The sequence below is a fragment of the Mustela nivalis genome (assembly GCF_964662115.1).
Source record: "Mustela nivalis genome assembly, chromosome: 19".
In the NCBI taxonomy this organism is placed as follows: Eukaryota; Metazoa; Chordata; class Mammalia; order Carnivora; family Mustelidae; genus Mustela; species Mustela nivalis.
In genome coordinates this window covers 5,159,876-5,184,808 of record NC_139038.1, presented here as the reverse complement: position 1 = coordinate 5,184,808, position 24,933 = coordinate 5,159,876, and the positions used below count along the sequence as shown (strand labels likewise).

The 24,933-nt window shown below is 56.8% G+C and overlaps 2 protein-coding genes across 6 annotated transcripts in view; one reads left to right on the top strand and one right to left on the bottom strand.

The window, feature by feature from the left end:
- The window catches only part of USP42 (ubiquitin specific peptidase 42), a 51,500-nt gene extending 43,301 nt beyond the window's left edge, over window positions 1-8,199 (top strand). Inside the window, exons 15-18 of one of the 2 annotated variants that reach the window (XR_014306078.1) lie at window positions 952-2,448; window positions 3,416-3,717; window positions 5,944-6,217; window positions 6,260-8,199. Coding sequence is in view for 1 of the 2 variants with exons in the window: in XM_082712663.1 (XP_082568789.1) it covers window positions 952-2,448; window positions 3,416-3,717; window positions 5,944-5,951 (1,807 nt within the window). In the remaining variant the exon portion in view is untranslated. The remainder of the gene's footprint in view (window positions 1-951; window positions 2,449-3,415; window positions 3,718-5,943; window positions 6,218-6,259) is intronic. The other variant, XM_082712663.1, reaches the window with a different exon arrangement.
- A 219-nt stretch (window positions 8,200-8,418) lies between these two features.
- The window catches only part of CYTH3 (cytohesin 3), an 89,978-nt gene continuing 73,463 nt past the window's right edge, over window positions 8,419-24,933 (bottom strand). For 3 of the 4 annotated variants that reach the window (XM_082712671.1, XM_082712669.1, XM_082712670.1), the window contains 9 exons: window positions 23,653-23,771; window positions 17,899-17,979; window positions 17,403-17,515; window positions 17,173-17,321; window positions 16,941-17,052; window positions 11,967-12,043; window positions 11,773-11,844; window positions 11,539-11,693; window positions 8,419-11,274 (listed from right to left, as the gene is read on the bottom strand). In XM_082712671.1, the coding sequence (XP_082568797.1) occupies window positions 11,202-11,274; window positions 11,539-11,693; window positions 11,773-11,844; window positions 11,967-12,043; window positions 16,941-17,052; window positions 17,173-17,321; window positions 17,403-17,515; window positions 17,899-17,979; window positions 23,653-23,771 (951 nt within the window). In that variant the 3' untranslated portion in view covers window positions 8,419-11,201. The remainder of the gene's footprint in view (window positions 11,275-11,538; window positions 11,694-11,772; window positions 11,845-11,966; window positions 12,044-16,940; window positions 17,053-17,172; window positions 17,322-17,402; window positions 17,516-17,898; window positions 17,980-23,652; window positions 23,772-24,933) is intronic. The other variant, XM_082712672.1, reaches the window with a different exon arrangement.

Genomic DNA, 24,933 nt, shown 5'->3' with positions numbered 1-24,933 from the left:
CTCAGAGTGGCCCCCGACAGGGGGTCTGCCCTTACTGAACAGTGGTCTGGAAGGTTTAATTATTAAAATGGAGTGGAGCCAATCTGTAGGCGAAGAACTCTCCCTTCAGATTACCTTCAAGAGGGGACGGCGTGACTCCCCAGTCACTTGGTAATGCCTTTCTTTTCATCCCTTCCCCAGTCTAGCTTAGTTTCTCCTCAGATGTCACATGTGTGAGGATGACCGTGGACGGTTATGTAGACGGAACCACGCATGGGTTGTGACCCAGCGGGTGTTGCTCTCACATGCTGGCACGAGACTCAGGCCGGACCGAGGTGACTTGTCTGCACTGACCTCATCTGTGCTCTCTCCCCCAGGGATTTTCCCACTAAAAAGTGGGGCCCCTGGAGGGTTGTTGATGTTGGCAGGCAGTTTTCATTAACCTCAAGCAGACCTCAGGGACCCTGTCGCAGACAAGGGCAGACAGAGTTCATGTCCTCCAGGAAGGCTTTCTAAAGCCTCACTGTTCCTACCAGAGCCTCCCGGTTCCTACATTGCGAGGGGCCGTTGGCTGGGTTTGGAGGCAGTGATTCTGTTGGAGGCTCGGGAGAAACGCAGAGGAAAAGTTAGAGCCTCTGGTCGCCAATCTGACTTTTCTGACCATTCACAGTTATTAAGAATTAGAAGTATATCTGAAAACAGAAAGAGCCTACGACTGCAGGATTATTGTAGCTGAAAAATGGGATAGTAGATACTAAGCCTGATAGAGAATTTCATGTTTTTGTTTAATGAGGGAAAGAGAATGTTAGAGTTTCCAAAAATGATAAATCCAGTATTCAGCTCCAGCCAGCTATGTTAAAGGCACAGATTATTTAAAGTAAAGGAATGTTTTGAAGTTTTTGTCCTTGTGAGCCATAATGCGATCAAGCCACTGACTGATCTATTGATTTCTTTGTTTTGATGGGGCTGCAGTGCTCCTGGAACAGAGGAAGGTCCTGCAGACGATCCTGGCATGGAGCTGGAGCCTGACAGTCCCTCTCCCGAGTCCCATGAGAAACCGGAGACCCTCACGAGCCTTAGCAGCAAGTTAAAGAAGGCTTTGCCACCCTTAGACCCCAGTGTCAAATCTACCAAAGAAGAAGTCTCTGAAAACATTTTAGCAAAACCCGAGGAGTCTTTGCCCAGTGCCAACACCCTTTGCAGCAGCACTAAGAATACCGTGGGCGACGATCCACTCCCTAAACTGTGCAGCCCTGGGGACTTAACAGATGACCAGAGCAGACCACCCCAGGCCGGATCGGGGGTGTTACTAGAGAGCCCCCGGGCCTCGGCCGCAGTGGAGGCTGTGGGGAGTTCCAGCCCGAGTGCCCCGGTACACTCCGAGGATGCCTGTGAGCACGAACTCTTAGTCTACATCAGTCGAGACACGTGCTCGGACTTGGAGGACCCTCCTCGGAGTGGAGGCGCGGCGGCCGAGGGCTTGCCCTCTCCTCAAGCAGACAAGATCACAGAAAATCATTCAGAAGGGGGCCCCGAACAAAGTAACGGGGAGAAATGTGAAGAAAACATGGTCGGACAAAAAGTTCCAGATCATTCTCCAGTTAAGGAAAAAATCAGTATCCTCAGAAAAGTTGATCGAGGACATTATCGCAACCGAAGAGATCGTTCCTCCAGCGGAGAGCGTGCGCGGGAGAGCAGGAGCAAGACGGAGGAGCGCTACCACAAAAAGCGGCGCTCGTCTGTGCGGGAGCGGGGCCCCAAGCAGGACCGCTACAGGACGGAGCACGGCAGCGGGGGCCAGCACCACCCCTGTCACGGCGAGAGGCTCAGCCCCGGCGAGCACCGCTCCCTGGGCAGGTACGGCCACCACCACTCCCGCGGCAGAGGCAGCTCGGACCAGGAGTGGAGCAGGTACCACCACCCCGAAGGCGAGCACTCCTGGGCCCGGGAGAAGTACTACCCCGACAGACTGCGGTGGGACAAGTGTAGGCATTACCACGACAGGTACGCCCTGTACGCGGCCCGGGAGGTGCGCGAGTGGAGGCCCTTCCCCGGCGCCCGTGAGTACGCCAAGGCGGGCCCCTCCGGCGGCCGGCCCTACAAGGACTACTACAGGGGGCGGAAGGGCCACGAGCTGCTCGCCAAGGGGAAGGACCGGCACCGCTTCGGCAGCCCCCGGGCAGGCCCGCCGCACGCCCTCCTCCCGTACCCCGACAAGTACCCCCACGAGAAAATTGCACTTGTAGCCGAAGACACCAATTGTAACCTCGCCGATCGCTTCCACGAACACGAGAACGCCAAGTCCCGGAAACGGAGATACGACAGCCTGGAGAACAGTGACGGTCACCTCGAGAGAAAGGCCTGGAGGGGCTTCCAGAAGGATCCCTTGGAAGAGCCTAAAGTGAAGAAGCACAAAAAATCAAAGAAGAAAAAGAAATCCAAAGACAAACACCGAGGCCGAGATTCCAGGTGAGGGTGAGGCCCAGTTCCGGTTCCGTGCCCGGGAGCCGGGCCTGGCCCCCCACCCCCGCGCGGGGCCGGCCACGGCGCTGACCGCTGGATTCCTGCGGCCCGCTCTGCGGGGCGTGAGCTGCCGCCGCGGTCGAATGCCGGACCGCAGCTCCGAGCCGCCGCTCCGGCGCGCTTCACGGTGCCGCCGGACCCCGCGCTGCAGGACGGTGATGCCGCCGCGGCCCGTGCTGCGGCATCTCTGGGAGCGTGTGTGCCCCGGCCCGTACTGAGACCTCGCGTCCCGGACTGTGTAACTGGTGTTCTTCCTCTCCCTCGTCAGATACGGTTATGTTTTCGTGCCTGTTCGTGTTTTCTCGTACCTCGGGGCCCGCTGTCCCTGTGCTGCTGGCCGGCCCGCCGGTGGCGCGGGTCCGAGACGACCACGGGTTGCCTCAGCCTTGTCTGTTCCTCTGGCTCCGTTTCCCAGTTTGAGATCTCGTGGGGAAGTTTGTTTTTGTATTTCTAAAAAACGAAATTGGGCAGAAATCGATTGTCTTAAAAATGACTTCTCCACGATGAGGTGCCTGACATCTGACATGTCTTGAGATGGAAACCCTGGGGAACGGTTACAAAAGCCGAAGGGACGCAGACACGGTTACCCGAGGGGGAACCTCCTTCCCCCCTGTGTGCCCGAGTCTCCTGGCGAAAGCGTTCTGTCCCTCAGCCCCCCATTTTCCTTCTTCCGGACGTGCGGCCGGCCGTCTTCGCTCCCGAGCTCTGGAGGGGGGGGGGTCCAAGTGGGTGACCTCACACCCTGGACCCAGGCACCTCCTCCGGCGAGCACGCGCACTGGCGCCCAGCCGGGGCCTTCCCCGGCGCGCGTGCGAGCTGAGTGTCTGCCCGGGGGTGGTGGAAGCCGAGGACCAGGCCGCTCGGAGATGAGTTTGGTTTGTTGGTGGTTTGAGTTCTGGCTTCTTCTCCGCAGGCATCAGCAGGACTCCGATCTTTCAGTAGCATGCTCTGATGCTGATCTCCACAGACACAAAAAAAAGAAGAAGAAAAAGAAGAGGCACTCCAGGAAGTCCGAGGACTTTGTTAAAGACTCAGAGCCGCACCTGCCCAAGGCCGTCAGCCATGAGACTGTTGACCGTTTCCGGAGAACGGACGGCGCTTTCCCCCTCACCGACGGCCTGCCTCTGGAAGGTGCTGGGCCTTTCCGTGAGAAGAGAAAACACTTAAGGATGGGAAGCAGGGATGACAGGGGTCCTCTGTCTGAGTGTGGCCAGGGTAAGAGGAGACACTTGGAATTAAGACTGTAGAAATGATTCTTGTTAACACCGGGGAAGAAACCCTCACTTGGCGTCGAAGGGGGTGCGTGTTCGCGGGAGCCCGTGCACCCCGTCAGCTCCAGCCTCAGCTCCCGGGTGTGGCGCGGGCTTCAGCTGCCCAGTGGGGCGCTGCAGGCCGACCCCGTAGCACATGTGTGAAGCCGCAGGGACTCGGACCTGGGCTCGGCGGAGCCTCTGTGGCGAGACCTCTGGTCTGGGGCCCTGGCTGTGTGGGAGTTTCCTGAAGGACGGGGGCTTTTATTCTTAAGCCATTTCTGATCAAAGTAGTTACACAGCGGAGTCGTTAAACCTCTGGCATTCTGAGTGGAAGCTGAAGCTCCGTGGGAGGGATGGCCCCTGTCGGCCCCTGGCCGGGCCGAGGCCTTGCGGGCATCTGTGTTATGGGGCCTTGGCTCCCGCTGAGCAAACCCCTCCAGGTTGGGAGCGTGGGGGGCTTGGGTTCTTACCCACTTGGCACCGCTGTCTTCCGATGTCACCTTTTAGCCCTTTCTGTTCTGACCACACTTGAAGCAGCCCCTTGGCGCCATCTGCTCTTCGCCCGGGCCGCAGAGTGCAGGCCTGGAGCGGGGTGGCGGGCTCGGTGGCCTCTGTGCCCCGTGGGGTCAGCCTGCTGCAGCCTGCGGGTGCCACCCGTCTCCACGGGGCCTGCTGGTGAAGAAGGCCAAGGCCTTCGCAGGTTTGAAATGGCTGGCGGAGCCCAAATGAGATGTCGCGGCCCGTGAGACCCGCCCGTGTCCGGAGCCGTGCGGGGGCGAGCCCAGCCTTCCTGCCCGCACCGCGCCGCGCTGCCCTGGCAGGTCTCTGCCGAGAGCCTGTGTGGCCCCAGAGAGGGACGGGGTGGTCCTCTGGCCTTTTGTACGAGGAGCTCGTTGAGCCCTGCCCTAGACGCCCGAGGGGCGCTTTCGTGACTTTGATACGGCGTCTTGGTTGCCCACAGTCCCTTTGTGTTGTGAACTTGGGGGAGACGCGCGTGTTTTGGGGGCAGGCCCGTCTGCCCCGCGGCCCGTGTCAGTGCGGCTGTGGACGGAGGAGGGCCCGACGGGCCGGAGCGCTGGCTTTAGAGGAGCAGACGCCGTGAGGGGGCGCTGTCCCAGCCGGTGGGGCTGTGCAGCGGGACGTGCTGTGGGGAGCCCGGGTGGCACAGGGTAGAGGACGAGGGTGGCCGTGGCCGGCTGGAAAGTGACATTGGCTGTTGTCTGCTCTGGGTTTTTTAGATTAATCATGTGACTCTTTGGTCTGTTTCCCACGAGCATTTTGGTGATTTAGGGAAGGGCGTGGCTTGGTGCGGATTGAGTCTCTTCTACCTCTCCTTAGTGCTTGGGAGGAAGCAGTGGGCGGTGTCTGAGGGAATTCTCTGTTGCTAGAATGTTCCCCGCCTGGCTGCAGTCCCCTAAGGGGCACACTCAGAGGCTGCCAGAGCACAGTGGAGGGCAGCTCCCCCACAAACACGGCTCTGGAGGGAGAGCAGGCTGCTGTGAACCTCGGTGGTTGGCCTGTGGGGCTCCAGACATGTGTCTCTAAGGGCTGCAGTCAGGCTTTGGGTCAAGCAGCGGCCGTGTCTGTCTTGTCCGATTGCGCTCGATGGGCGTTGTGCAGCCGGCGTGGCCAAGGGGAGCAGGTTGAGGAAGCCATGTGTCTGTACCCTCCTGCTTGGGCTTCCATGCTAAGCACCCCTATCTTCTGGCCAAGGATGCCAGACCCCTTTGCCTGCCTGCCACGTGTCCCCTATTTCTGGTACCTTGACCACTCACCTCTGAGACTCCTGTCCTCCGGCTGCAAGAAACCCTCACGTCAGTGTCTTTGGCTTGAGTTCTGTTCTGTCCTGCTGTTAAAATGCTGATCAGTTTGATGGCCTGGGAGCAAACTGTTCCCGCAGGATGTGGCTTTTCGCGTGCTCGCTTCGGCAGCACATATACTAAAATAGGATGTGGCTTTTCGCTGGGTCGCAGGCATCGCGTACAGTCTTGTTTTCAGTCAGACGCTGGGAGCGATCGCCGTGCGACACGGTACACGTGCCCAGTCTGTGCGGGACGGGTTTCAGGCCGTGAGCATCTGGCCAAGAACGGGTCCTGAGTGTCCTCACGCAATGCCCATGCACAGCACAGGCATGAAAAATGCTGCAGAACTATCATTAAAATTTCTTTCCTGATTCTTTGCTTTCTAGGTGATTGAAAACTTGGCCTCAAAACAAAAAATTCACTAGTTATGGTAAGCAGTTTTCCTGTCTGTACGTTTTATACTTGTCCATAGGGGCACCGAGGGGACCCAGATGGAGGAGTTTGGGGCCTCGGGGAGACACGCGGTGCTGCGGGGAGCAGGTGCGGGAGGCGCCCCGGCAAGGGTAGCAGACTCCTCCGACCCCCACGCCCGCCGCTGGAGCTGTGCTTGGATCCCTCCTCCTCCGTTCTGGCTCGGGCACAGGGTGGCCCTTACTTCGGGTACCGCCACCCTGCTCCCTCCTCCCCTTCTAAGAAGGGGAGGGAAAGCTGCAGGCCCCAGACGGCCAGGACTAACACAGAAGGGAAAGCCCCTTTGCTCCACCCAGACCTACCCAACTGGCCTAGGAGAGGAGCCCCCGGCAGCCCCGTTCCCACACACGGCCACAGGTCCCCACGCTGGGAGAACGAGGGGTTCGCGTGCCCCAGGCCTGACCGGTTCACCTTCAGGCCCGGCGGCCAGGCCGGGAGCCCCGGGTCCCTGTGCAGCCCTAGAGAACACATCGACTTCTACTTCTGACAGAAAGGACTTGGCCTTCCTGGAATGAAGTGTGGGTGCCTTAGGACAGATCCTGACTTTGATGGAGTCTGGTGACTTACTGCTGGCCTTTGCTCCTGTGGCCCCGGAGCTAGCGCCTCACGTTTGGGGCCCGCGTTTGTCGAGGTAGACAGGAGAGTGTGCCGTCGTGGTCTTGAAGGGACTTGTGTCCAGTGTGTGACTTGTAGGCAGCCGGGGGGGTTTGAAATGGATTTCCCCGAATTGTCGATGGAAGATTAACGTGCAGCTAACTAACCTCTCTCGGTGTGTCTTAAGGAAAACTCCTAAGCCTAAGTAAGGACTTAGATGCTCTAGCGAAAGGGAATTAAAGGATTGAGCCGATTAGCACTGGCCGGCTGAGCTGGCGGCCCGCACCCAGCAGGTGGCTCCCTCCGCACTCGCGGCCTGCCTGGCGGAGCAAGCGGCCCCTTCCTCTCCTGCTCTTCCGGAAGGCAGAGTGATCGCAAAGGGACCTTTGTAAGGAAGAAGAGCTGCCCCCAGAGATCGGGTGGAACCGTGCCGAAAGGAAGTCCACGACTAAGTTGACGGTGTTAGGGACGGCCAGGCCCCGCCTGGGGCCCCCCAGCCCAGCGGCGCCCACTTGCCTGCCTCGGGAGGTACTAATGCCTGCTGCTTGCTGCCTCTTGTCTTTCAGATTCAACGTGTTCAACAGAAGCCATCCCCAACCCAGCTTAAATTATAAATATAGAAAATAACTTTGTTCAAATCTGCGTGGTGCTTCTTTAGTAAATACTGTACAGATTTTACCATGGAGAACTTTTTTTTAGTTTTTACCTTTTCTTAATTACCCTTATTCCAAATGGACGAACACTTTCTACAACTGCTGACCATTGTAAAACACCGTGTATATAAATCCCACGGACAGTGACGCCCTGGACTGGAACATCTCAAATGCTGCTTAATCAGACTCAGGTGGACCGATCGCATTCCATGGAAAGCTCCTCCACGGCAGACATCCGGTGCAAGACCCGCCGGGAAACCATGGAATTATTAAAAGTACAAACAAACTGACAGTATGTATATTTAATTTAAAGACTTATTTAAAGATTCACGAGCTCTCAACTCGACTTGAGAGCAGTCTGTTTTCTGTAATGTCTGATACTAGAAACTAATTTGCTTCATATTTTAGTTGTATTCAAGATTTGAAAATGTATTTTATAGACAAGTTCTGTTTTTGAACTTTGTGGAACTATTCCAATCAATTTACCAGTTATGATGAGTATTTACATTATGAATGTATAATCCAAACATTATTTGTAAAGCCTACAGTATGTTTTTATTACTTAACACTTTTTTATACAGTGTCTCTTGTCTTGACTATGATATTGGAGTCTGAGTTGTCAGCTTGGTCCCTTAAAGTTTCTAGTTACAGACAAAATCATACTGTGATTTTATTTTTAATATGGATATACTATCAAACTGTGATACACTTATAATTCACTGGTCCTGCATCAGGAGATGGAGTGGGGAAAACTGTATTTAATACAGTTTGTATCTGAATAATCTGTATGGTTTATACAGTTTGTGTTGTTCAGAGATGTCTAAAGTTTGATCTTTGTTTTTTTAAAGATTAAAAAAGCACTTGCCCCACTGTAAATATACAGCATGTAAAATTTATATAGTATATAAATGGCAGCAAATTAAATGTTTTGTGTCTTATTCTTTACTGCTGGTTTTCCCCCTTTGCTTACCAGACCTTTCTTACCAACCTCGTCGTGCTGCCTTCACCGTCTTAGAATCTGTGGAAGCCCAAGCCACAGGCTCCCCTTCAGCCCGGAGGTTGAGCCTGGGCCCGGGGAGGGACAGGGAGCAAGTTCCTGGACTCGACAAACTATTTTAAAGAACCAAGTCCTAGACAATCTTCTTTGAACAATGCATTTTTTTATTTTGTGAACACAGTTATTTGCAATTTGATGGCCATACACCTTCCAATTTTGCTATTCATTTTAACAACAAAATATCAATAGATAATAGGGGATTTCTTCATGCAGCTCGTGGGAGTATATACAATGAATAACAAACACTCCAGAAATCTCTTTGTACATTATTTACATATTAACTATATTTGCTGTAAATAGAAATGTCTAAGAAAAAATAAGAAAATGTGAAATCACAACATGTGGTTTCGGGTCTACAACAGACCTAACTTCTCAGCAAAGCACATCTATGTAGATAATATGCATTTTAACTTTTAAAAATATGCATTGCTTTATATGAAGCATTAAATGCTGCTTCATCTATAAATAGCTCCTATCTTGATTCAGTTTGGTACCACATTAAACTGTCGAAAGTTGCTCCGTGATCCTGAAGACACTGTTGCCTGCCTGGGTCCAGGGTCGTCCAATTAAACCTCAAGTGTTAAGTGAGGCTGGCAGAGCCTGGGCCGCCCGCCCAACGCAGCCCTCCCGTTGCCTCCTGCCCTTGGCCTCCGGAGGAAAGCTTGTCTTTGGCCAGAGTTGGGACTAAATTCAAGCACTGAGCGCAGATGGGGCGGCGGGGGGTCGGGGGAGGAGGAACACGGCTGTGTGGAGGTCCAGGCGGGGGGGCCGGGCCTCACAGCCCCCTGCTGGGGTGGGCCTCCTGGACAGGCCCCCCTGAGGTGGAGCGGGGGTGCCGGCGCGTGTGCCCGTCGTGTTAATACTGTCACGAAAAAACCTGGAATTAGAGGATCTCACGGAACACGGACAGCAGGTTACAGAGTCTAAGCACCGCGGCCTCTGCCTCGCTCCAGGGAAACAGCTAGCACGGGAGGTGCCTTCGCCCACAGAAACCACTCCTGCGGGGCCTGCCCTAAGCTCGCTTCTCCCGACCCCACTGAGGCCAAATCCCAAAGACCAAAAGCCCCATCTCCCCAGGGGCAGACAAAGGAGAGAGGGAAGGTCCCCCCGTGTGCAACACGGACGTGGCGGGCGCCGCAGGGGTGCTTGGGCGCAGTGCTGGGCTGCGGGCTCCAGGCGCCCTCTACTCGTGGAAGACTGGAGGCCAGAGTTGCATATATACCAGCCGGGCATTTTGCGAATGCCGACTTGCCTTTCTCAAAAACTAAAAGTTTCGATTTTGAGGTATCAGTACGGTAACAAAGCCTAAAAGCTTGGGAATGAAACAAAAACTCCGTTGGATGCAAGGTGGAGAGCCCTGGGCTCAGACCCCTTTGCATCTAGCGTGACTTAAAGCTACGTCAAGGTCAGCGGTGCTGAGGCCAGGGGCCCGCAGCGGTCAGTTCCAGCACCAAGGCAACTCACAGGAACAGTCACTTGTACTTAACATCTTCACGCAGGTGCCGACGCTCTGAAGCCTGCTTTCCGGGACTTTCCTCTTGCAGGGGGCAGTCCGAGACCTCCCAAGGCCGCAGAGGCAGGGCGTGCCCACGCAGTGTGGGCGAGGGGGTCCGTCCTGGCGGCCTCTGTTCCCGGGGCCCGTCCTGAAGAACCAGCAGCAACGACCCAGCACAGAGCACCCCAGCCTCGGCCCGCCGCAGCCCTGTGCTGCCCTGAGAGCCATCCTCCCTCCGGCAGACGTCCTGAGCACCTACTATTAGATCAACAGCAACCTGACAGCCGCCTGGTGGGGGATCTCTCAAGGTCCGCCACCTGCACGTTATCCGGGGCTTTACACTATTTACAGGAAACCCTAAGTGCCCGGAGCCTCCATCCCACAGCGCGCGCGCTCCCTGCTCACGGCGAGAGAGTAAGTCTCTGAAAACACGGAATGAGATTTGTTCTAGTTACTGGTCTATGCATTACATCAAGAGATCGGGTCCAACTACCATCAGGTCAGTAAAAGAAACACTGGTTTCCCAACAGGTTTGAAAGAGCGAGGACTGGTCGGAAGGCTGGTTCCGCTGAACCACATGGAACTGCTGCTTGGGGTCCGCCCAGGCCAACAGCAGCCGTTTCATGGGGCTCCACACCCAGACGGTGCCGGGACCACAGGTACAAGAGAAACACCCAGAAACTGTCGCTTGTATTTTAACGATCTGCCTTTTTAGAAAGTTATCTGAGCAGAAGAGGAGCCCTAGGGGACCTGGCCGCCTGGAGCCCGGCCCTGCCCAGGGAAGCGGGGGACTCGGCCGCACACCCGCACCCCCTGCCACCAGCGCCGCCCACCGCCCCCATTTGGTGCTGCATGTGTCTTGTAGACAGAATTTTTCTTCAGTGCACAGTAGAGACTTGTGTCCGGGAGTTATTTATAGCTGCCATTCTAAAAATACTACTGTTAGAAAGTATCTTTCATTATAATTTCAGAATATAAAAAGGCATATAAAAGCTAAATTCCTATATATCTGAGAAAAAACTCTGAATAAAAAAGTGGTAGCTTTTCCTTCCTCGTTCTGATAGAAAACAGCGGCTTCTAGGACGGTGAACGCAGCCCCGGGTGAGCACGTGCGGCACGACGGGCCCGAGGTCCCCTTGGCCACGGCAGCAGGCGCGGCCGGGCCGGAGCCGGGAAGAGGGCATCGGGACACCAGCGGCGGGGCCTCGGCGACCACCCCCCAAAGGCGCCAAGCGGCCAGGGCGGGGCAGGCACTGCCTCCTCCGGGGAGGCTGCGGGAGAGCGAGGCGGGGCCCAGGGTGTCGGGGAGGCTCCCAGTCACTTTCTGCTGTGGGGTTTTGGTTTCTACTTTCACCTGTTGAGGCCGGGAGAGATCTATTTCTTATTGGCAATCCTCCTCTTCCTCGTGGCCAGCATGTCATAGAAAGGATCCCTGCTGATGCTCGCTCTGCGGAGAGAGGAGAAGGCTGAGGTCCGGCGGCACCTGCATTGCCCCCAAGCAGAGAGCTTAGGGCTGGCCGGTCTCCGCAGCCAGGGGCGGGTCCTGCACGCAGAAGTGCGCCTGCGCTCTGGTGCAGTCGGGCACGCAACCCCCACGCGCAGGCGCGCACGCGCTCATGCATGTGCCCTCCCCCAGGGGCCCGCACTCCCGCGCGCGTGCACAGGGAGGCCCCGGGGCCCTCGGGGGCTCCGAGCCGGGGCCGGGGCGCACCTGATGGACTTCATCCACTCCTCCTTCTCCTCGGGGCTCGGGGCAGAGATGCGGTACACCACGTGGTTCCCCTCCACCACCCGGCCGTCCGCCTCCGTTTTGCAGGCCTTGATGACCTGGCCCTTGTGGCTGGGGTTATAAAGCTCGAAACAGTTCTGGCGGAGACAGACAGACGGCCGTCACCCGGCGTGGAGACCGCCGGAGGGCAGGAGCGGCGAGAAGGGCCCAGCTTACCGGTTTGCGCGGGTCCTCCACCTCCCTGATGCTCAGGTTCTCCAAGGGGATGATCCCCCTGGGCTCCTTGTCCTGCGAGAGAGGAGCGCACGGCCAGCCTGGCTGGGGCCCGCAGTCCCGGGCCCAGGCACCCCCCAACCCCCAGGGACCCTGCGCCCCCCCGCCCCGCCCCCCCGCAGCCCTGCTGCCCTTACTGTCGTGTACTCAAAGTAGTAGAGGCAGTTGTCGGTGAGGATGAACCAGCGGCGCTTCCAGGTCTTCACCCGCCCTCCTGGAAGCAGAAGAGCTCATGAGTCCGCGCCCGCAAGCGCTGGGAACCCGCGGCCCGGAAGGGGGGGCCCGGGACTGACAGAAATGACTATTTTCAGAAATGCCACTGGGAGCCCAGCTCGGTCTTAAGCTCCCTTCCTCGTGGAAACGTGGGACATTCTGCCCACACTGAGCCAAGTCCTGGCCGAGCCCTGGGGCCTGGCCCTGAGCGGGCGCAGGGTGCTGCCGGGGCCCCCCATGCACCCCCACCCGGGCCGGCACCGGAGCCCCCGCCACGGCCACCTACTGAATTCCACCTTTCTGGAAATGTTAGTCGTGATGAATGGGCTTAATCCCCCCCCCCCCCCCCCCCCCCCGCCCCATGGAAATGACCACAGGATGAAGTCAGTGCCGATCCCGGCTGTCCGCCACCTAGTCCTATCACCGCAGGGCTCCGGCTGGCCCTGCGATGGTCGCCATCAATCACTCCTGAGGTCCGGGAATGACTCGATTGAATTAATCTCTTAATAAGATCAGAGACACACAGGTAAACACACACAGGCACACACACCGCTCCTCTGCGCCGCCTCTCACTACAGAAAAGGAAACCTTTTACCCTCAGCGATTCACAAACGGGCTTCAACTTCCGGCCTTTGCTTCTGACATGAAGTTTAAACAAAACAGAATCAAGCAATCTGTGGCTACAAGCAGCAGCTGGCCCTGCTCTGTCACTCCCCGACGTGACGTTCCGGGCGGACGGAGCTCACCCGCCTGGCTCTAAGACACGGAGGGACCAGGGTGTGGGAGGAAAGGTCGTGGGGGTCACGTGGGGGCAGGGGTCACGGAGAGAGAGAAAGGCACACTCGCAGGCGTCCCGTGTCCCCCCGGGACTGAGGCAAGAGGGCTACCCGGCAGGGAGTCTGCAGCAATCCAGGCAAGACCTCCCACTTCAGGGGGAGAGTCACGACCACTGGGATTTGGGGCCACTGGCCAGGTCCTCAGGAGACCCCGCTGGGACCCCTCACCCCCGCCTCACTGATCAGACATCGGACCTCCTTCGGGTGGCCTTGGGCCGGCCCAAACGCGACTGGAAAGGCTGGTGTGTGGGCACGCCGGGCGCTAAGAAGGGGGCCTCAGCTGTGCGGAGAAGGAAGGTCCAGCTATGTCTCCCTCCTCCCTGACAGACACCCCCGGCTCCACGCACCTCACTTCTGGTCCCTGTCCAAGGGGTCTGGCCCTGAGCCTCCCTGATTCCTGCCGCCCTCTCCGCGGCCCGCAGGGGTCTTTGGGCCTAGAGCCGCATCCCCCCTTCCCCCATCTCTCCCGACCCCCATGCAGCCTCCCCCCGGGGAACTGTCCGCTCCCTCTGGACCGGGCCTCACTGGTTCCTTCGAAGACCCGGCCCAGGGCGGAGCACCAGGAGCCCTGCTCATGGCCCGACCTCCGCTGCGGCGTCCTGGGGAAGCCCACGTTCACGGGGAGGGGACCCAGGAGACCCTTGTGCCCAAGTCCTCCAGTGATGGGACAGCACAGATTCTCTCCCGGTACACCCCACGGCCAGGTCACTCTACCGCTCTCCCACCAGGGCTGTCTCAGGCCGCACCAGTGCTGGGCTTGGCCGCCAGCTGCCCCCACCCATGCCAGCCGCCCTGCCCCCGACTCTCCTCCAAGCAGCAGCCACAGGCAAGCCTCGAAGAGGAAAGTTCATCCCGGCTCTCCACGCCCGAAGCTCGCAAAGGCTCACACCGTCAGCCGAGGACCCCAACCCCTCAGTGGCCTCCAGGGCCTCCCCAGGGCTCCCCTCACAGCCCCAGCCCTTCCTTCTTGCCACCACCTTGCCTGAGTGTTGACCCCCCTGCCAGCAGCTTCCCTCCCCTCCGCCCTGCAGGCAGGTTCTCAGAGAATCGTCCCGGGAGCCCACACACGCTCCGGCTGCAGCCAGCACGGGGTTGCAAGGCGGCGGTCCAGGCTCTGTTCACCCGCAGCCCCACACCAGAAGCGGGTTAGCCAGGAAGGCTTCTGGTGGTCATGGCCAAAGGCCTCCCAGCCCAGCCCGAGGTAGCCTTCCAGATTGGGGGCCAGGCCCAGCAGGGGAGAAGGGGGGAGCAGGGGCCCCACCTTTGATGTCGGAGCCACCACAGGTCTCGCTGCAGGGGAACAGATGGGCTCTGCCTACACACACTCCTGGCTGAGCTTCATGAGCCAGGGACAGACAGACGGACAGATATGGACAGACACACACACACACACACAGCACTCACACCTGTGGAAAGCAGCCTGGCTTCTCCACTCTGAACTTGCTGCTAGTTCCACGGCTCACTTCAGGGGGAGAGTCACAACCACTGGGATTTGGGGCCACCGGCCAGGTCCTCAGGAGACCCCGCTGGGACCCCTCACCCCCGCCTCACTGATCAGACATCAGACCTCCTTCGGGTGGAGGTCGCACACCCGCACACCCTGTGACACCTCCTCTTCCTGCAGGACAGCTCGACTCTGACCCACGTGCCTGCCTGTTCTTAGCACAACTGACCCACTCTCAAAGCTCGGCAGCTGTAAGGCACTTCTCCTTGATGATCCCGAAGCAACACAACACTCCTGTGCTCTCGTAGGAGAGGTGGAAGCACCACCTGGCCCAAGACTAAGTTTACGATGAAACACAAGGAAGCAAGGTCACATGGTGACCTCCGTTGTTTAACGGCGTGCGCAAAACACACGTCGTCTCCTATGCTTGTGTTGTAGGCCCCTGGTCAAGCACCTCCGTGTGCAGGCCTGTGTCTGCCCTGTGCTAGAGAAGGGCCCGGAGCTAACCCAGGCCAAGCTAACACATCTCTGGCATCGGCTTCCAGTAGATTTACTGCCGCCTTGGCCATTGGAGCCCGACGCCAACAAGCTGTCCCTAGGGCCCAGGCCAGCGTCAAGACTCCTGGGAGCTGCCTGTGGGCAGGACTGTGTCCAGGCCCAGCAGCTGTGGAGAGCGGACCTGCCTGCTGACGGCCTGCTGGAAACGCACTCTCTGGACGGCTACAACGGTGTGGACGGCTACAGCGGTGTGGACGGCTACAGCGGGGTGGACGGCTACAGCGGTGTGGACGGCTACAGCGGTGTGGACGGCTACAGCGGTGTGGACGGCTACAGCGGGGTGCAGAGAAGGTGCGGAGGCGGCCTGGGCCATCACCGGGCTGGCTGGTGGGCCCGAGGTCTGAGTGGCACCATCACCACCAGCTTTGTGACAGCTACCGGGAACGCCAGCGTGGCAACTTGCCCTCTCACACCCGTACATGGGGTGGCGGAGATCAGAAGGAGCGGACCCCGGGCTGCCCACTGTGCCGAGGCCATGACTGACTGCTGGGGGCCCTCGGGCACCCACTACGTACCCCACCAGCTCTGTAGCTCAGCGGGGTGCTCTGCGCACTGCGTACATGTGGGGACACAAGCTCCACTCGGCATTTGTCTGCCTCATCTCATTCCCGCGTTAGAAGCAGGTGTGTCTCCCACCAGCGCCAAGGCCACACCAGCTGCCAGGCAGGCCTACACGGTCATTGTCATGTGAGGGGCCCTCCTTGGCAATGCAAGGACAGGAGGGGCCCAGGTGCTGCTGCTGGAGCGTCAGACACATCCACCCTCTGCCCTGACCCCGGGGCCACAGGTCTGAGGGGACCTGAGAGATGCGTCTCCAAGTCCACGGCTATGGCTCTGGGTTTCTAGACAAAGATCTAGAACATTCCCAAACCTCAGCTAAGCCAGAAAACAAAACAGAGGAAGACTCCAAATCAGAACGGCCGAGTCCTGGCACATGGCTTCACACCTGCCTCTTACCCTCCCCCTGATTAAGAACACAGAGCCGCAGGGACTCACTCAGGCCCGGCGTCTTACAGTGTGTTCTACAGAGACCACACCTGGTTGGAACACATGGTCCCATCTCACAGGCTCTCATGTCCCAGGAATGCAGAAATCCCCCCACCCCAAATCAAAACAAGACAAAAAAAAAAAAAAAAGAAAAGAAAAGAAAGAAAACAAAAAACCACCCTATCACTTCTTGTAATTGCCCCCAAAATACCAACGCTACTCCACTAGTCAGTGGTTAGGAAGCCCGCTGAACATTCCCGCGCCCCGTCCGGGGGAGCAGACATGCGCTGTTGGGTTAGTATGAGAGGCAACCAGTGATGTACGGGGATGGAGCAGGCGACCAGCAGTCCCGAGGCTGCTCGGGCCCCGAGGACGCAGAGGGCAGGCCCGTTCCCACACGGCATTCCCATGCGCTCTGGGCGCAGAGAGGCTGGCGTCCCGGCCCCGCGGGAGCGGGTGTCCCGTTCGCTGCGCCCTACGTGAAGCTAACCCAGCAAGTCCAAAGCCACATGGGTCGGATGAATGGCAGCCACAAATCAGAGCTTCACACAGACCAACAGGGGAGAGAAACCCAGAGAGGAACGAGCAGCTGGGGGAGAGGCAGGAAGCCACTGGGTACGTACCTCCTAACGCAGAACAAGCAGGGACAGCCCGTCACAGAACAGAAAGGTGGGAGCCACAGGCAGAAGGAAAACAAGAAGGCACATTTAAACCACTCATCAAAAATCAGCCACACCAAACCAAGAGAAAGGCACGCAGGTTCTCGCAGTAAATGCACCTGCCTCTGGTACAGAAAACTGCCTTGGGTCTATCAGGACGCTAACTGAGCAGTTTTCTGGGACGCTCGTGCAGCCCGGGCGTCATTCTCTGCCGCGGACACGGACGGGACGGCCTCGCTCGCACAGGGCAGGGCTCAGAGCAGCAGCCATCGAGTCGGGGGCGTGCGGCCGGCTACCGCGGGCAGACGCGGCCCCACGGCCTTCGCTTCTAGCGGTTCTGCCTCTGGTCGGGGGCCTTGGCTGCCGAGGGCTGGGGGCTCCGAGCGCGGGGCCCGCCCGCCGGCGGCCACTCACCCAGCTTCAGGAGCCAGCCCTCGCGGTCGGGGTTGAAGAACGTGTGCGTCAGGTCGTTGCCGTCGTCCTCGGGGATCTTGAACGGCTCGCTCTTGATGCTCTCGTACAGGTTCTGCGGGCAGCACAGGCGGCGGCGCGCTCAGGGACCCGGCGGGGGGCCACGGAGCCCACGCACTCCACGTCCCCGAGGGCCCCCGCGGGTGCCTGGTGGGCCCGAGGCCGGGAGGCTCACCCGCAGCAGCTCTTCCGGGAGGTCGCCCCCCTCGTTGATGCCGCGGTTCATGGTGACGAAGCGCTCGGCCGTGGGCTTGTCCCGCACGTTGTGGTTGTGGAGGCTGGTGTTGAGCATGATGATGGCGAAGGACAGCACGTAGCAGGTGTCTGCGGGAGGCCAGGGGCGCGGGCCGTCAGCCGCCCGCCCGCCCGCCCGCGAGAGGCGCTCAGCGCCCCGCCCTCACCCACCTGTGGACTGGAAGACGCCGGGGTTGCACAGGCAGTAGCGGGACGCGAACGCCTCCATCATGCGGTCGATCTTCTGCGCCTCCCCCGGGAGCCGGAAGCTCCACAAGAACTGCCTGTGGAGAAACGAGCACCGGGGGACGAGGGCGGCCCTGGCGTCCGGGGCGGGGACGCCGGGCTTTCCCCCGACAAGGCAAGGACTCGGGGACAGACTCTGCCCGGGGGCCGTGCCCGCGTCTCCTGGCCCACGCCGGGGCATCGGCGAGGCTGGCGTCTGCGGCCAGAGGCGGGGAGAGGGGCTCAGCCTCGGAAGCGGGAGAACAGCCCAGACCCAAGGGCCACGTGCTGGGTGGGAAACAACACGTGCCCCATGGTCCACGAACGCCTCTCCGGGCCTGTCTGCAGCTCTGGGGGACCGCAGCCCGGGGGCCCCAGGCGGGGGAAGGGCCCGTCTCCTGCTCCCACACTTCCCGCGGCCAGCCCGGGCTCCGACACTTACCTTAAGGCTTGCACGAGGTTCAGATCAGCAAACTCATGGAGTTCGACAAATGCTTGAAGAACTTTAATATTAAAGTCATCCCTGGGAAAGAAAGCAAGTGCGGTCCAAGGCCACTGCGCAGAACGCCCGTCATTTCAAAAGAAAGACCTTTACTACGTAGACCAAGGGTCTGGTTTCCCGTCTTGCACAACTAGAAGTTAAGACCCACTGTGCTGCGCGTTTGTTTTCAGGCTTAGGACAAAGGAGACTCGGTAGGATGTTAGGAATTTACTTCACAGTTGGTGCGGATCAGGGTACAGGGGTCATCGGAAGCTTTCAGATGCCGCCACGGCTGGGCACGAGCCACACAGTCCCACGGGGTCCTGAGCGCCAGGCGCACGCTCTCCCTCTGCTCTCCCAACCAGCGCTGCCAACAGCGCTCCCCGTTCGCAGCCGGGACTTGGGAGCCCGGTGCCGGGGCAGAAACCCAGCAGTGCGCAAGAGTTTTCAAACCAAACTATACACAAGAAGACCATCAAAGGCCTCAACTTCTACATCACGTGAAAGAGGACAACATGCTTCACTGGGGTTTCACTCCATGCTCTTTCCCCGGGTCCTGGCCACAAGGGACAGTAAGGACAGCCCGAGACAGCAAAATGCTGCTGTCACCAGTCACCTGTCACCACAGGAGCAGGCCAGGATGCAGGAGTTTCCCTTCCCCGAGGCGATGGCGGCCCCTGGGTCTTCCCTGGACCACGGAGCAGACCGGACCTTGCTGAAGACAAGGGTGCTGCTGCCCCACCGGCACATGCCTGCCACTGTCAACCGTGAGGAAAGGCCATGGCCCAGGGGCACCTGCAAAAGGACGCCCACCAGCTGCCCGTGGGGCTGAAAGATGACCACGGCCTCAGGAAGGGGCCCGGGCACAGCACATGCTGCAGTGTTCCCCTCCTTTCTCCGGGGTAAGTGGCTGTCTGAGGCCTTGGGGTTGCTGGGGAAACCGGCCCTGGAGGCGGCGAGCACCCACCCATCGTAGGCAGGCAGCAGCGAAGACCGGGGAGCAGACCCCCACCGGGCTGAGCGCCCACGCAGGGCAGCGCCCACCAAGTCAGAGCCATGGGGGTCCGCGTCAAAGGCGAGTGCCCACCGTCCCAGCTCCAGCGCTGCCGAGTGCGGGGTGCAGAGCTGGGGGACCGCATGTCCCTTGAGTAGGAGCTGGCCCCCTCTTGGGCTCAGGTGCACAGGCTACAGCTGGTGGTGAAGACCCCAAGGCGGGACCAGAGAGGCCAAGTGATCCGAGGGGTGGCTGCACCCCCACTCCCGCTGTAGCCGGTCCTCCCTCGAGGGTGGCCCCTGAGGCTCAGTCCTCAGTCCACAGGTCCTTTATCGCCACACTCCCCGCGATGAGAACGGTACCTGCGAACCTCCTGCTCTGGGGTTCCTGCCTGCTGGGCCTCTCTCTGAACCTACACACCGGGATGCACCACCCCCCCAACTCCCCACGGCTTTGAGCTGTGAATCAGACCACGTCCTTCCTGGACTGGGAACCTCCCCCAACCCCCAAGCAAGGGGCAGAGGGGGCCGTCATCACCCTGAGAACCTCTGCCACCCTTCCTCTCCCTCTGCTCTAGCCACAAGGCCCCAGACGCTGACCCGCTGCCTGTCCTGCTGTCCCCCAACACCTGCCTGCAGTATACCCCCGTCCCCTTCACGGCCTGGCACAAACGTCACCTTCTCAACAGGACAAGCCTGACCAGCCGGCCTAACTGCCAACCGCAGCCCACCCGATGCCCTTCCATGCCTCTGCTCCTCCTCGGCCCCACCACCTTCTAGCAGACGGGAGAAGTGGTTCCCACTGCATTGTCCCAGCAGAAGATTGCTCACGAGTGGATGAGTCCGTCTTTTTTTTTTTTTTTTTAAATAACACAACCCATGTGCCTAAAATAGAGCCTGGCACAAACTCAGAACTTGGCATTTTCTGGAACTCAAAACCTGCAGGCACACACTACCTGCCAACAGCAGGAGCCGCCAGCCAGCCAGCGTATCCCACAACCGTCCTTGTCCGTCGCAGGCACCTGCCACAGCGATGGCGACCTCAGACGCTGGCCGTCGTGGCACAGACGAGCGGGTGCTGCAGCCCTGGGCCGCTGCTCAGGGTTTCTTGTGGATTTTCTTTCTTTCTTTCTTTCTTTTTTTTTTTTTTAGCTTTGTTCAAACATAATCCACATTCCGTACAACTGTCCTATTTCAAGCGTACCATTCAACGGCTTTTAATATATTTACAGATCTGTGCAACTGTCACCACGATCGATTTCTGAACATTTTCACTGCCCCCAAAAGAAAGCCCATCACCCCATCTGCCAGGCCCAGGCGACCACGAGTCTGCTGTCTCCCTCCCGAAGTCCGCCTGCCCGAGAGCTCTGCATGAAGGGAATCGCACGGCCCGCACTCTGCTGCCCTCCCTGCCACCCAGCAGCAGCCCACCGCCCGGATGAACCGCATCTTGTCCACCAACCAGCTGAGGGACACCCGAGCTCATGGACATTGGAACCAGTTCCTGCTTCTGCCAAACGAGAGCCACGCGGCCACAAGCACTCGTGTGTGTTTGTGCAGATGGACCTTTCTGCTTCTCTTGGGTGAACACTGGGGAAGAGAATGAGCAGGTCGCATGGTGACGGAGTATTCTGAAGACCTGCCAACTGCTTCCCATGGCCCTGGCACTTCCTAGCCGACCAGCAGCATGTGAGGGCTTGGGCTTTCCCACATCCTGGGCAGTGCGCGTCTTATTATTACAGACATCCTCGCGGGTGGGAAGGGGTAGCTCCCTGATGGGGGCTGAGGATGCCAAACATCCAGCTGTGGGCTGACTGGCCTTATCACGTAGTCACGTATCTTCTTTGGAGACACGTCCATTCAGATGCTTTGCTCATTTTATAATTAAGCTGCCATATTATTGAGTTGTAGGAGTTCTTCATGTATTCTAGATAGAAGTCCTTATCAGGGGGTGCCTGGGTGGCTCAGTTGGTTAAGCAACTGCCTTTGGCCCAGGTCATGATCCTGAAGTCCTGGGATCGAGTCCCGCCTCAGGGTCCCTGCTCAGTGGGGAGTCTGCTTTCCCCTCTGACCTCACCCCTCTCATGCTCTCTCTCAAATAAATAAATAAATAAAATCTTTTTAAAAAAAGAAGTCCTTATCAGATTTATACCTAGATGATAAAAATTTCTCCTATTCTGTGGATTGCCTCTCCACCTTCTCAATGATGTCCTTTTCAACACAAAAATTTTCAGTTTTGATGATGTCCCGTTTACCCCCATTTTTCTTTTGCTATTTATGTTTTTGGTGTCACATCTAAGAAATTCATGCCTAATCCAAGGTCACAAAGACCTACCCCTATGTTTTCTTCTAAGTGTTTTATAGTTTTCCTTCTCACATGTAGTTCTTTGATTCAGTTTAATTTTTGCGTAACCTGAGTGGTCCAATGGTCCTCTTTGGCATGTGGATATCCGGGTGTCCCAGACCATTCGCTGAAAGACTATTCTTTCCACCATGGAACTGTCCTGACACCCTTGTCAAAAATCACGTGACAAAACAATTTAAGGGTTTATTTCTAAATTCTCGATTCTATTACACGACCTAGAAGTCTATCCTAATACCAGTACCACACCATCTTCATTACTGTAGCTTTAGTCTGTCTTAGAAGATGTAAGTTCTGCAACTTTGTTCTTCTTTTCCCAAGGGTGTGGCAATTTTGGGTCTCATGATGTTCTACATTACTTTTAGATGCATAAGTTAACTTCTATAAAGAAGTTAGCTGGGATTTTAATAGGGAATGAGTAAAATCTCTAGCTCAAATTTCCAATCCACGAACATGGGATATCTCTCCATTTAGGAAAGATAGGTCTTTTCATTTTTTTTTTCAAAGTTTTCTAGTTAAGACTAAATATTTTGTACCTCTTTTGTTAAATTTATTCCCAAGTATTTTATTTCTTTTAATGCTATTATAAAATGGAGTTGTTTTTCTTAATATCTTTTCCAGGCTTGCTCATTGCTACCATTTAGAACTCTAACTGGATTTTACATATTGATCTTGTATCCTGCAGCCTTACCAAACCTGTTTATTTCTAATGCTTTTAATGATTCCTCAGGATTTTCTACAGACACAGTACTGTCTTCTGTAAACAAACTTTTACTTCTTCCTTTCCAAACCAGATGCTTTTAATTTCATTTTCTTGCTTAACTAGAACTGCCAGTACATTGAAGAGAAGTGGTAAGAGCAGTCAACCGTATCTTTTTTTTTTTTTTTTTTTTTTATTTATTTATTTGACAGAGAGAGATTACAGGTAGGTAGAGAGGTTGGCAGAGAGATAGAGAGAGAGAGAGAGAGAGGGAAGCAGGCTCCCCGCCGAGCAGAGAGCCCGATGTGGGACTCGATCCCAGGACCCTGAGATCATGACCTGAGCCGAAGGCAGCGGCTTAACCCACTGAGCCACCCAGGTGCCCCAGTCAACCGTATCTTGTTCTCACTCTTAGGAGAAAGCATGAAGTCAGCCTGTGGATTTCACAGGTGCCTGCGTCATACTGAGGAAGTTCCCTTCTTTTCCTGGTTTGTTGAACGTCTTTGTTTTAAAGCAGTGAATGTTGCCAAAAGCCTCTCCAGCATCTATTGCAATGGTCATGTGGGTTTGCTCTTTAGTCTACTGATCCTGTATATTACCTTGACTTGCGTATATTGAACCAACCTTGCATTCCGTGTAGCGAAGGCATTCATGCAGTAAACGTACTGGTGTATAACCACTTGTCTGTACCACCAGATTTACTGAGAGTTAGTGGGCGGTTTTTGCTTCAGTAGTCATAAGAGATACTGCTCTGTAGGGCTTTCGTTTGGTTTTGGTTTTTTTGTGCTATTTCTGGTTTTGGTCCCCAGTACTACTGGCCACACAGAATGAGATAGGAAGTGTTCTGCTTTCCACCTTTGATCAACTATTTTTAATAAAAAGCTAGAAAAAGAAACCACTCCAGGTAAGCAACTCTTGGGCTCCTGTTTAAAAGCACTTTTGTTTGGTCTTTGACTCAGGGATGCACTGTCTTAGATGCCCACCCCAACCTCTGCTACACACAGCCAATGGACCCTTAATTAAAGAAGGCCGGGGCTATAAACCCAACCAGCTGCTCTCCGTTTAAAAAATTAATAGCTTCCCACCTTCACTCCTACCCCAAGCAACAGGGGAAAGAAAACCACTGAGAGATCTGGTCTATTTCTGAGCACATCATTAAAGAAGACTAAGATGCTTTCTGAGGGGGCGTCTGGGGGGCTCAGTTAGTTGAGCATCCTACTCGATTTCAGCTCAGGTCATGATCACTGAGTCATGGGATCAAGCCCCGCATCAGGCTCTGTGCTTGGTGGAGTCTGCTTGGGAGTCTCACTCCCTCTGCCGCCCCCCCCCCCCGCACATGCCCACACACACATGCACATGCGCTCTCTCAAATAATCTTTAAAAAAAAAAAAAAAAAGATGCTTTCTGAGGTAGGGAGAAGGGGCAGCCCAGCTTCAGTCCTGCCATGGTTCCCTGACTAAGAGCTTCCAGAGATCACAGCCTCCGCCTGGCCCCAGAGTGCCCGCAGCTCTCTCCCCACAAGGGCAGGGAGAGGCTGTGACGGCACTGGGCCAGCGCAGTAGGGGGGAGCAGCACGTGCGCCCCTATGCCCACAGGTAACTGACAGACCCTGACGTGGAGGGCGGGCACTGGTTGTGCTGCTGGTTCTCCTTCAACTTACCTTTCTCCCAGATAGTCCCCAATGACGGTCTTATTTAGGCCTTCTCCTTTATACAGGAACTGGGCTACGTCTTCTGGGGAGTTCTGCAGCAGGTCATTTTCTATTAGAAACTGAATTCCCTGAGGAGGGACATAAGAAAGGAAGCTCTGGTTAGGAGGGTCACCCAGACTCATCCTTCAAAGACACAAGTAGATCTAGAGTAAAGATCTCCCTGGCTGGGACACGGCAAAAATACCAGGACAATCTCATTCCCACACCCCGGATTACATTTTGTCCGTCAGAGAAAAGCACATTCATTCCTTCCTGGCAACTAAATGTGCTAAAAGACAAATAAAGGGGTTACGGAACAAAGCATCAAAAGGGGGCGCCTTGGTGGCTCAGTTGTTAAGCGTCTGCCTTCAGTTCAGGGAATGATCCCAGGGTCCTGGGATCGAGCCCCACATTGGGCTCCCTACTTGGCGGGAAGCCTGCTTCTCCCTCTGCCCCTCCCCCTGCTTGGGTTCCCTCTCTCGCTGCATCTGTCAAATAAATAAAATCTTTAAAAAAAAAATCACAAAGAAGATATTAGAGATTATAAAGGCAGAGGTACTCATGATACTGGATTTCCCAAGTTCGGGATAATGTGCTTTGTGTGTGAGAGGAGCATGTTGTATATGGTTGGCCAACCACACCTTTCCCAAACTCCCCTTTTTCCTTGCCATTCCTTGCTAAATAATCATGTTCCTGGTCGGAAAGATGTCCGGACAGAGGACGCGGGGAAGCTATTGCTTCCTTGATCAAAAGGGACTTGTGAGCAGCTCCCTCTCCCTCTTTCCTGCCTGGAATGCAGATGTGATGGCCGGAACCCTCACAGCCAGCGGATGAGGGAAAGGCCCAGATGAACACAGGGCTGGGGAGGGGGGGGTGCAGGGGAGGAGGGTCCTGTCACGTGGGAGCCACTGGACACCCTGTGGCCACGTCTGCTGTGTGAGAAGATAGTCCGTTGTACAGCAGCACTGATGAGATCCGTGGGCTGTGGCTGAGCACGGAAACGGGTCTGTGCCACGGAGCTGAAGCTGCGCAAATCCACACCCACAAAGGCCCTCAAGGGCTCAGGTGACAGCTTCGAAATGAAAGGCTGCAGAGACACCTCCCTGGCCCAAATCAGCTGTGCTCCTTTCCTGAGAAGCCCTAAGAAGGGCGACCGTGGACCTCTGACCCAGCCTGTGAGCTGGTTTCCGAACACAGGCTGCAAAGCTAGAAGGGGATTCCGCCCTCCATCTGCCTCTGTTTCTGCGAATT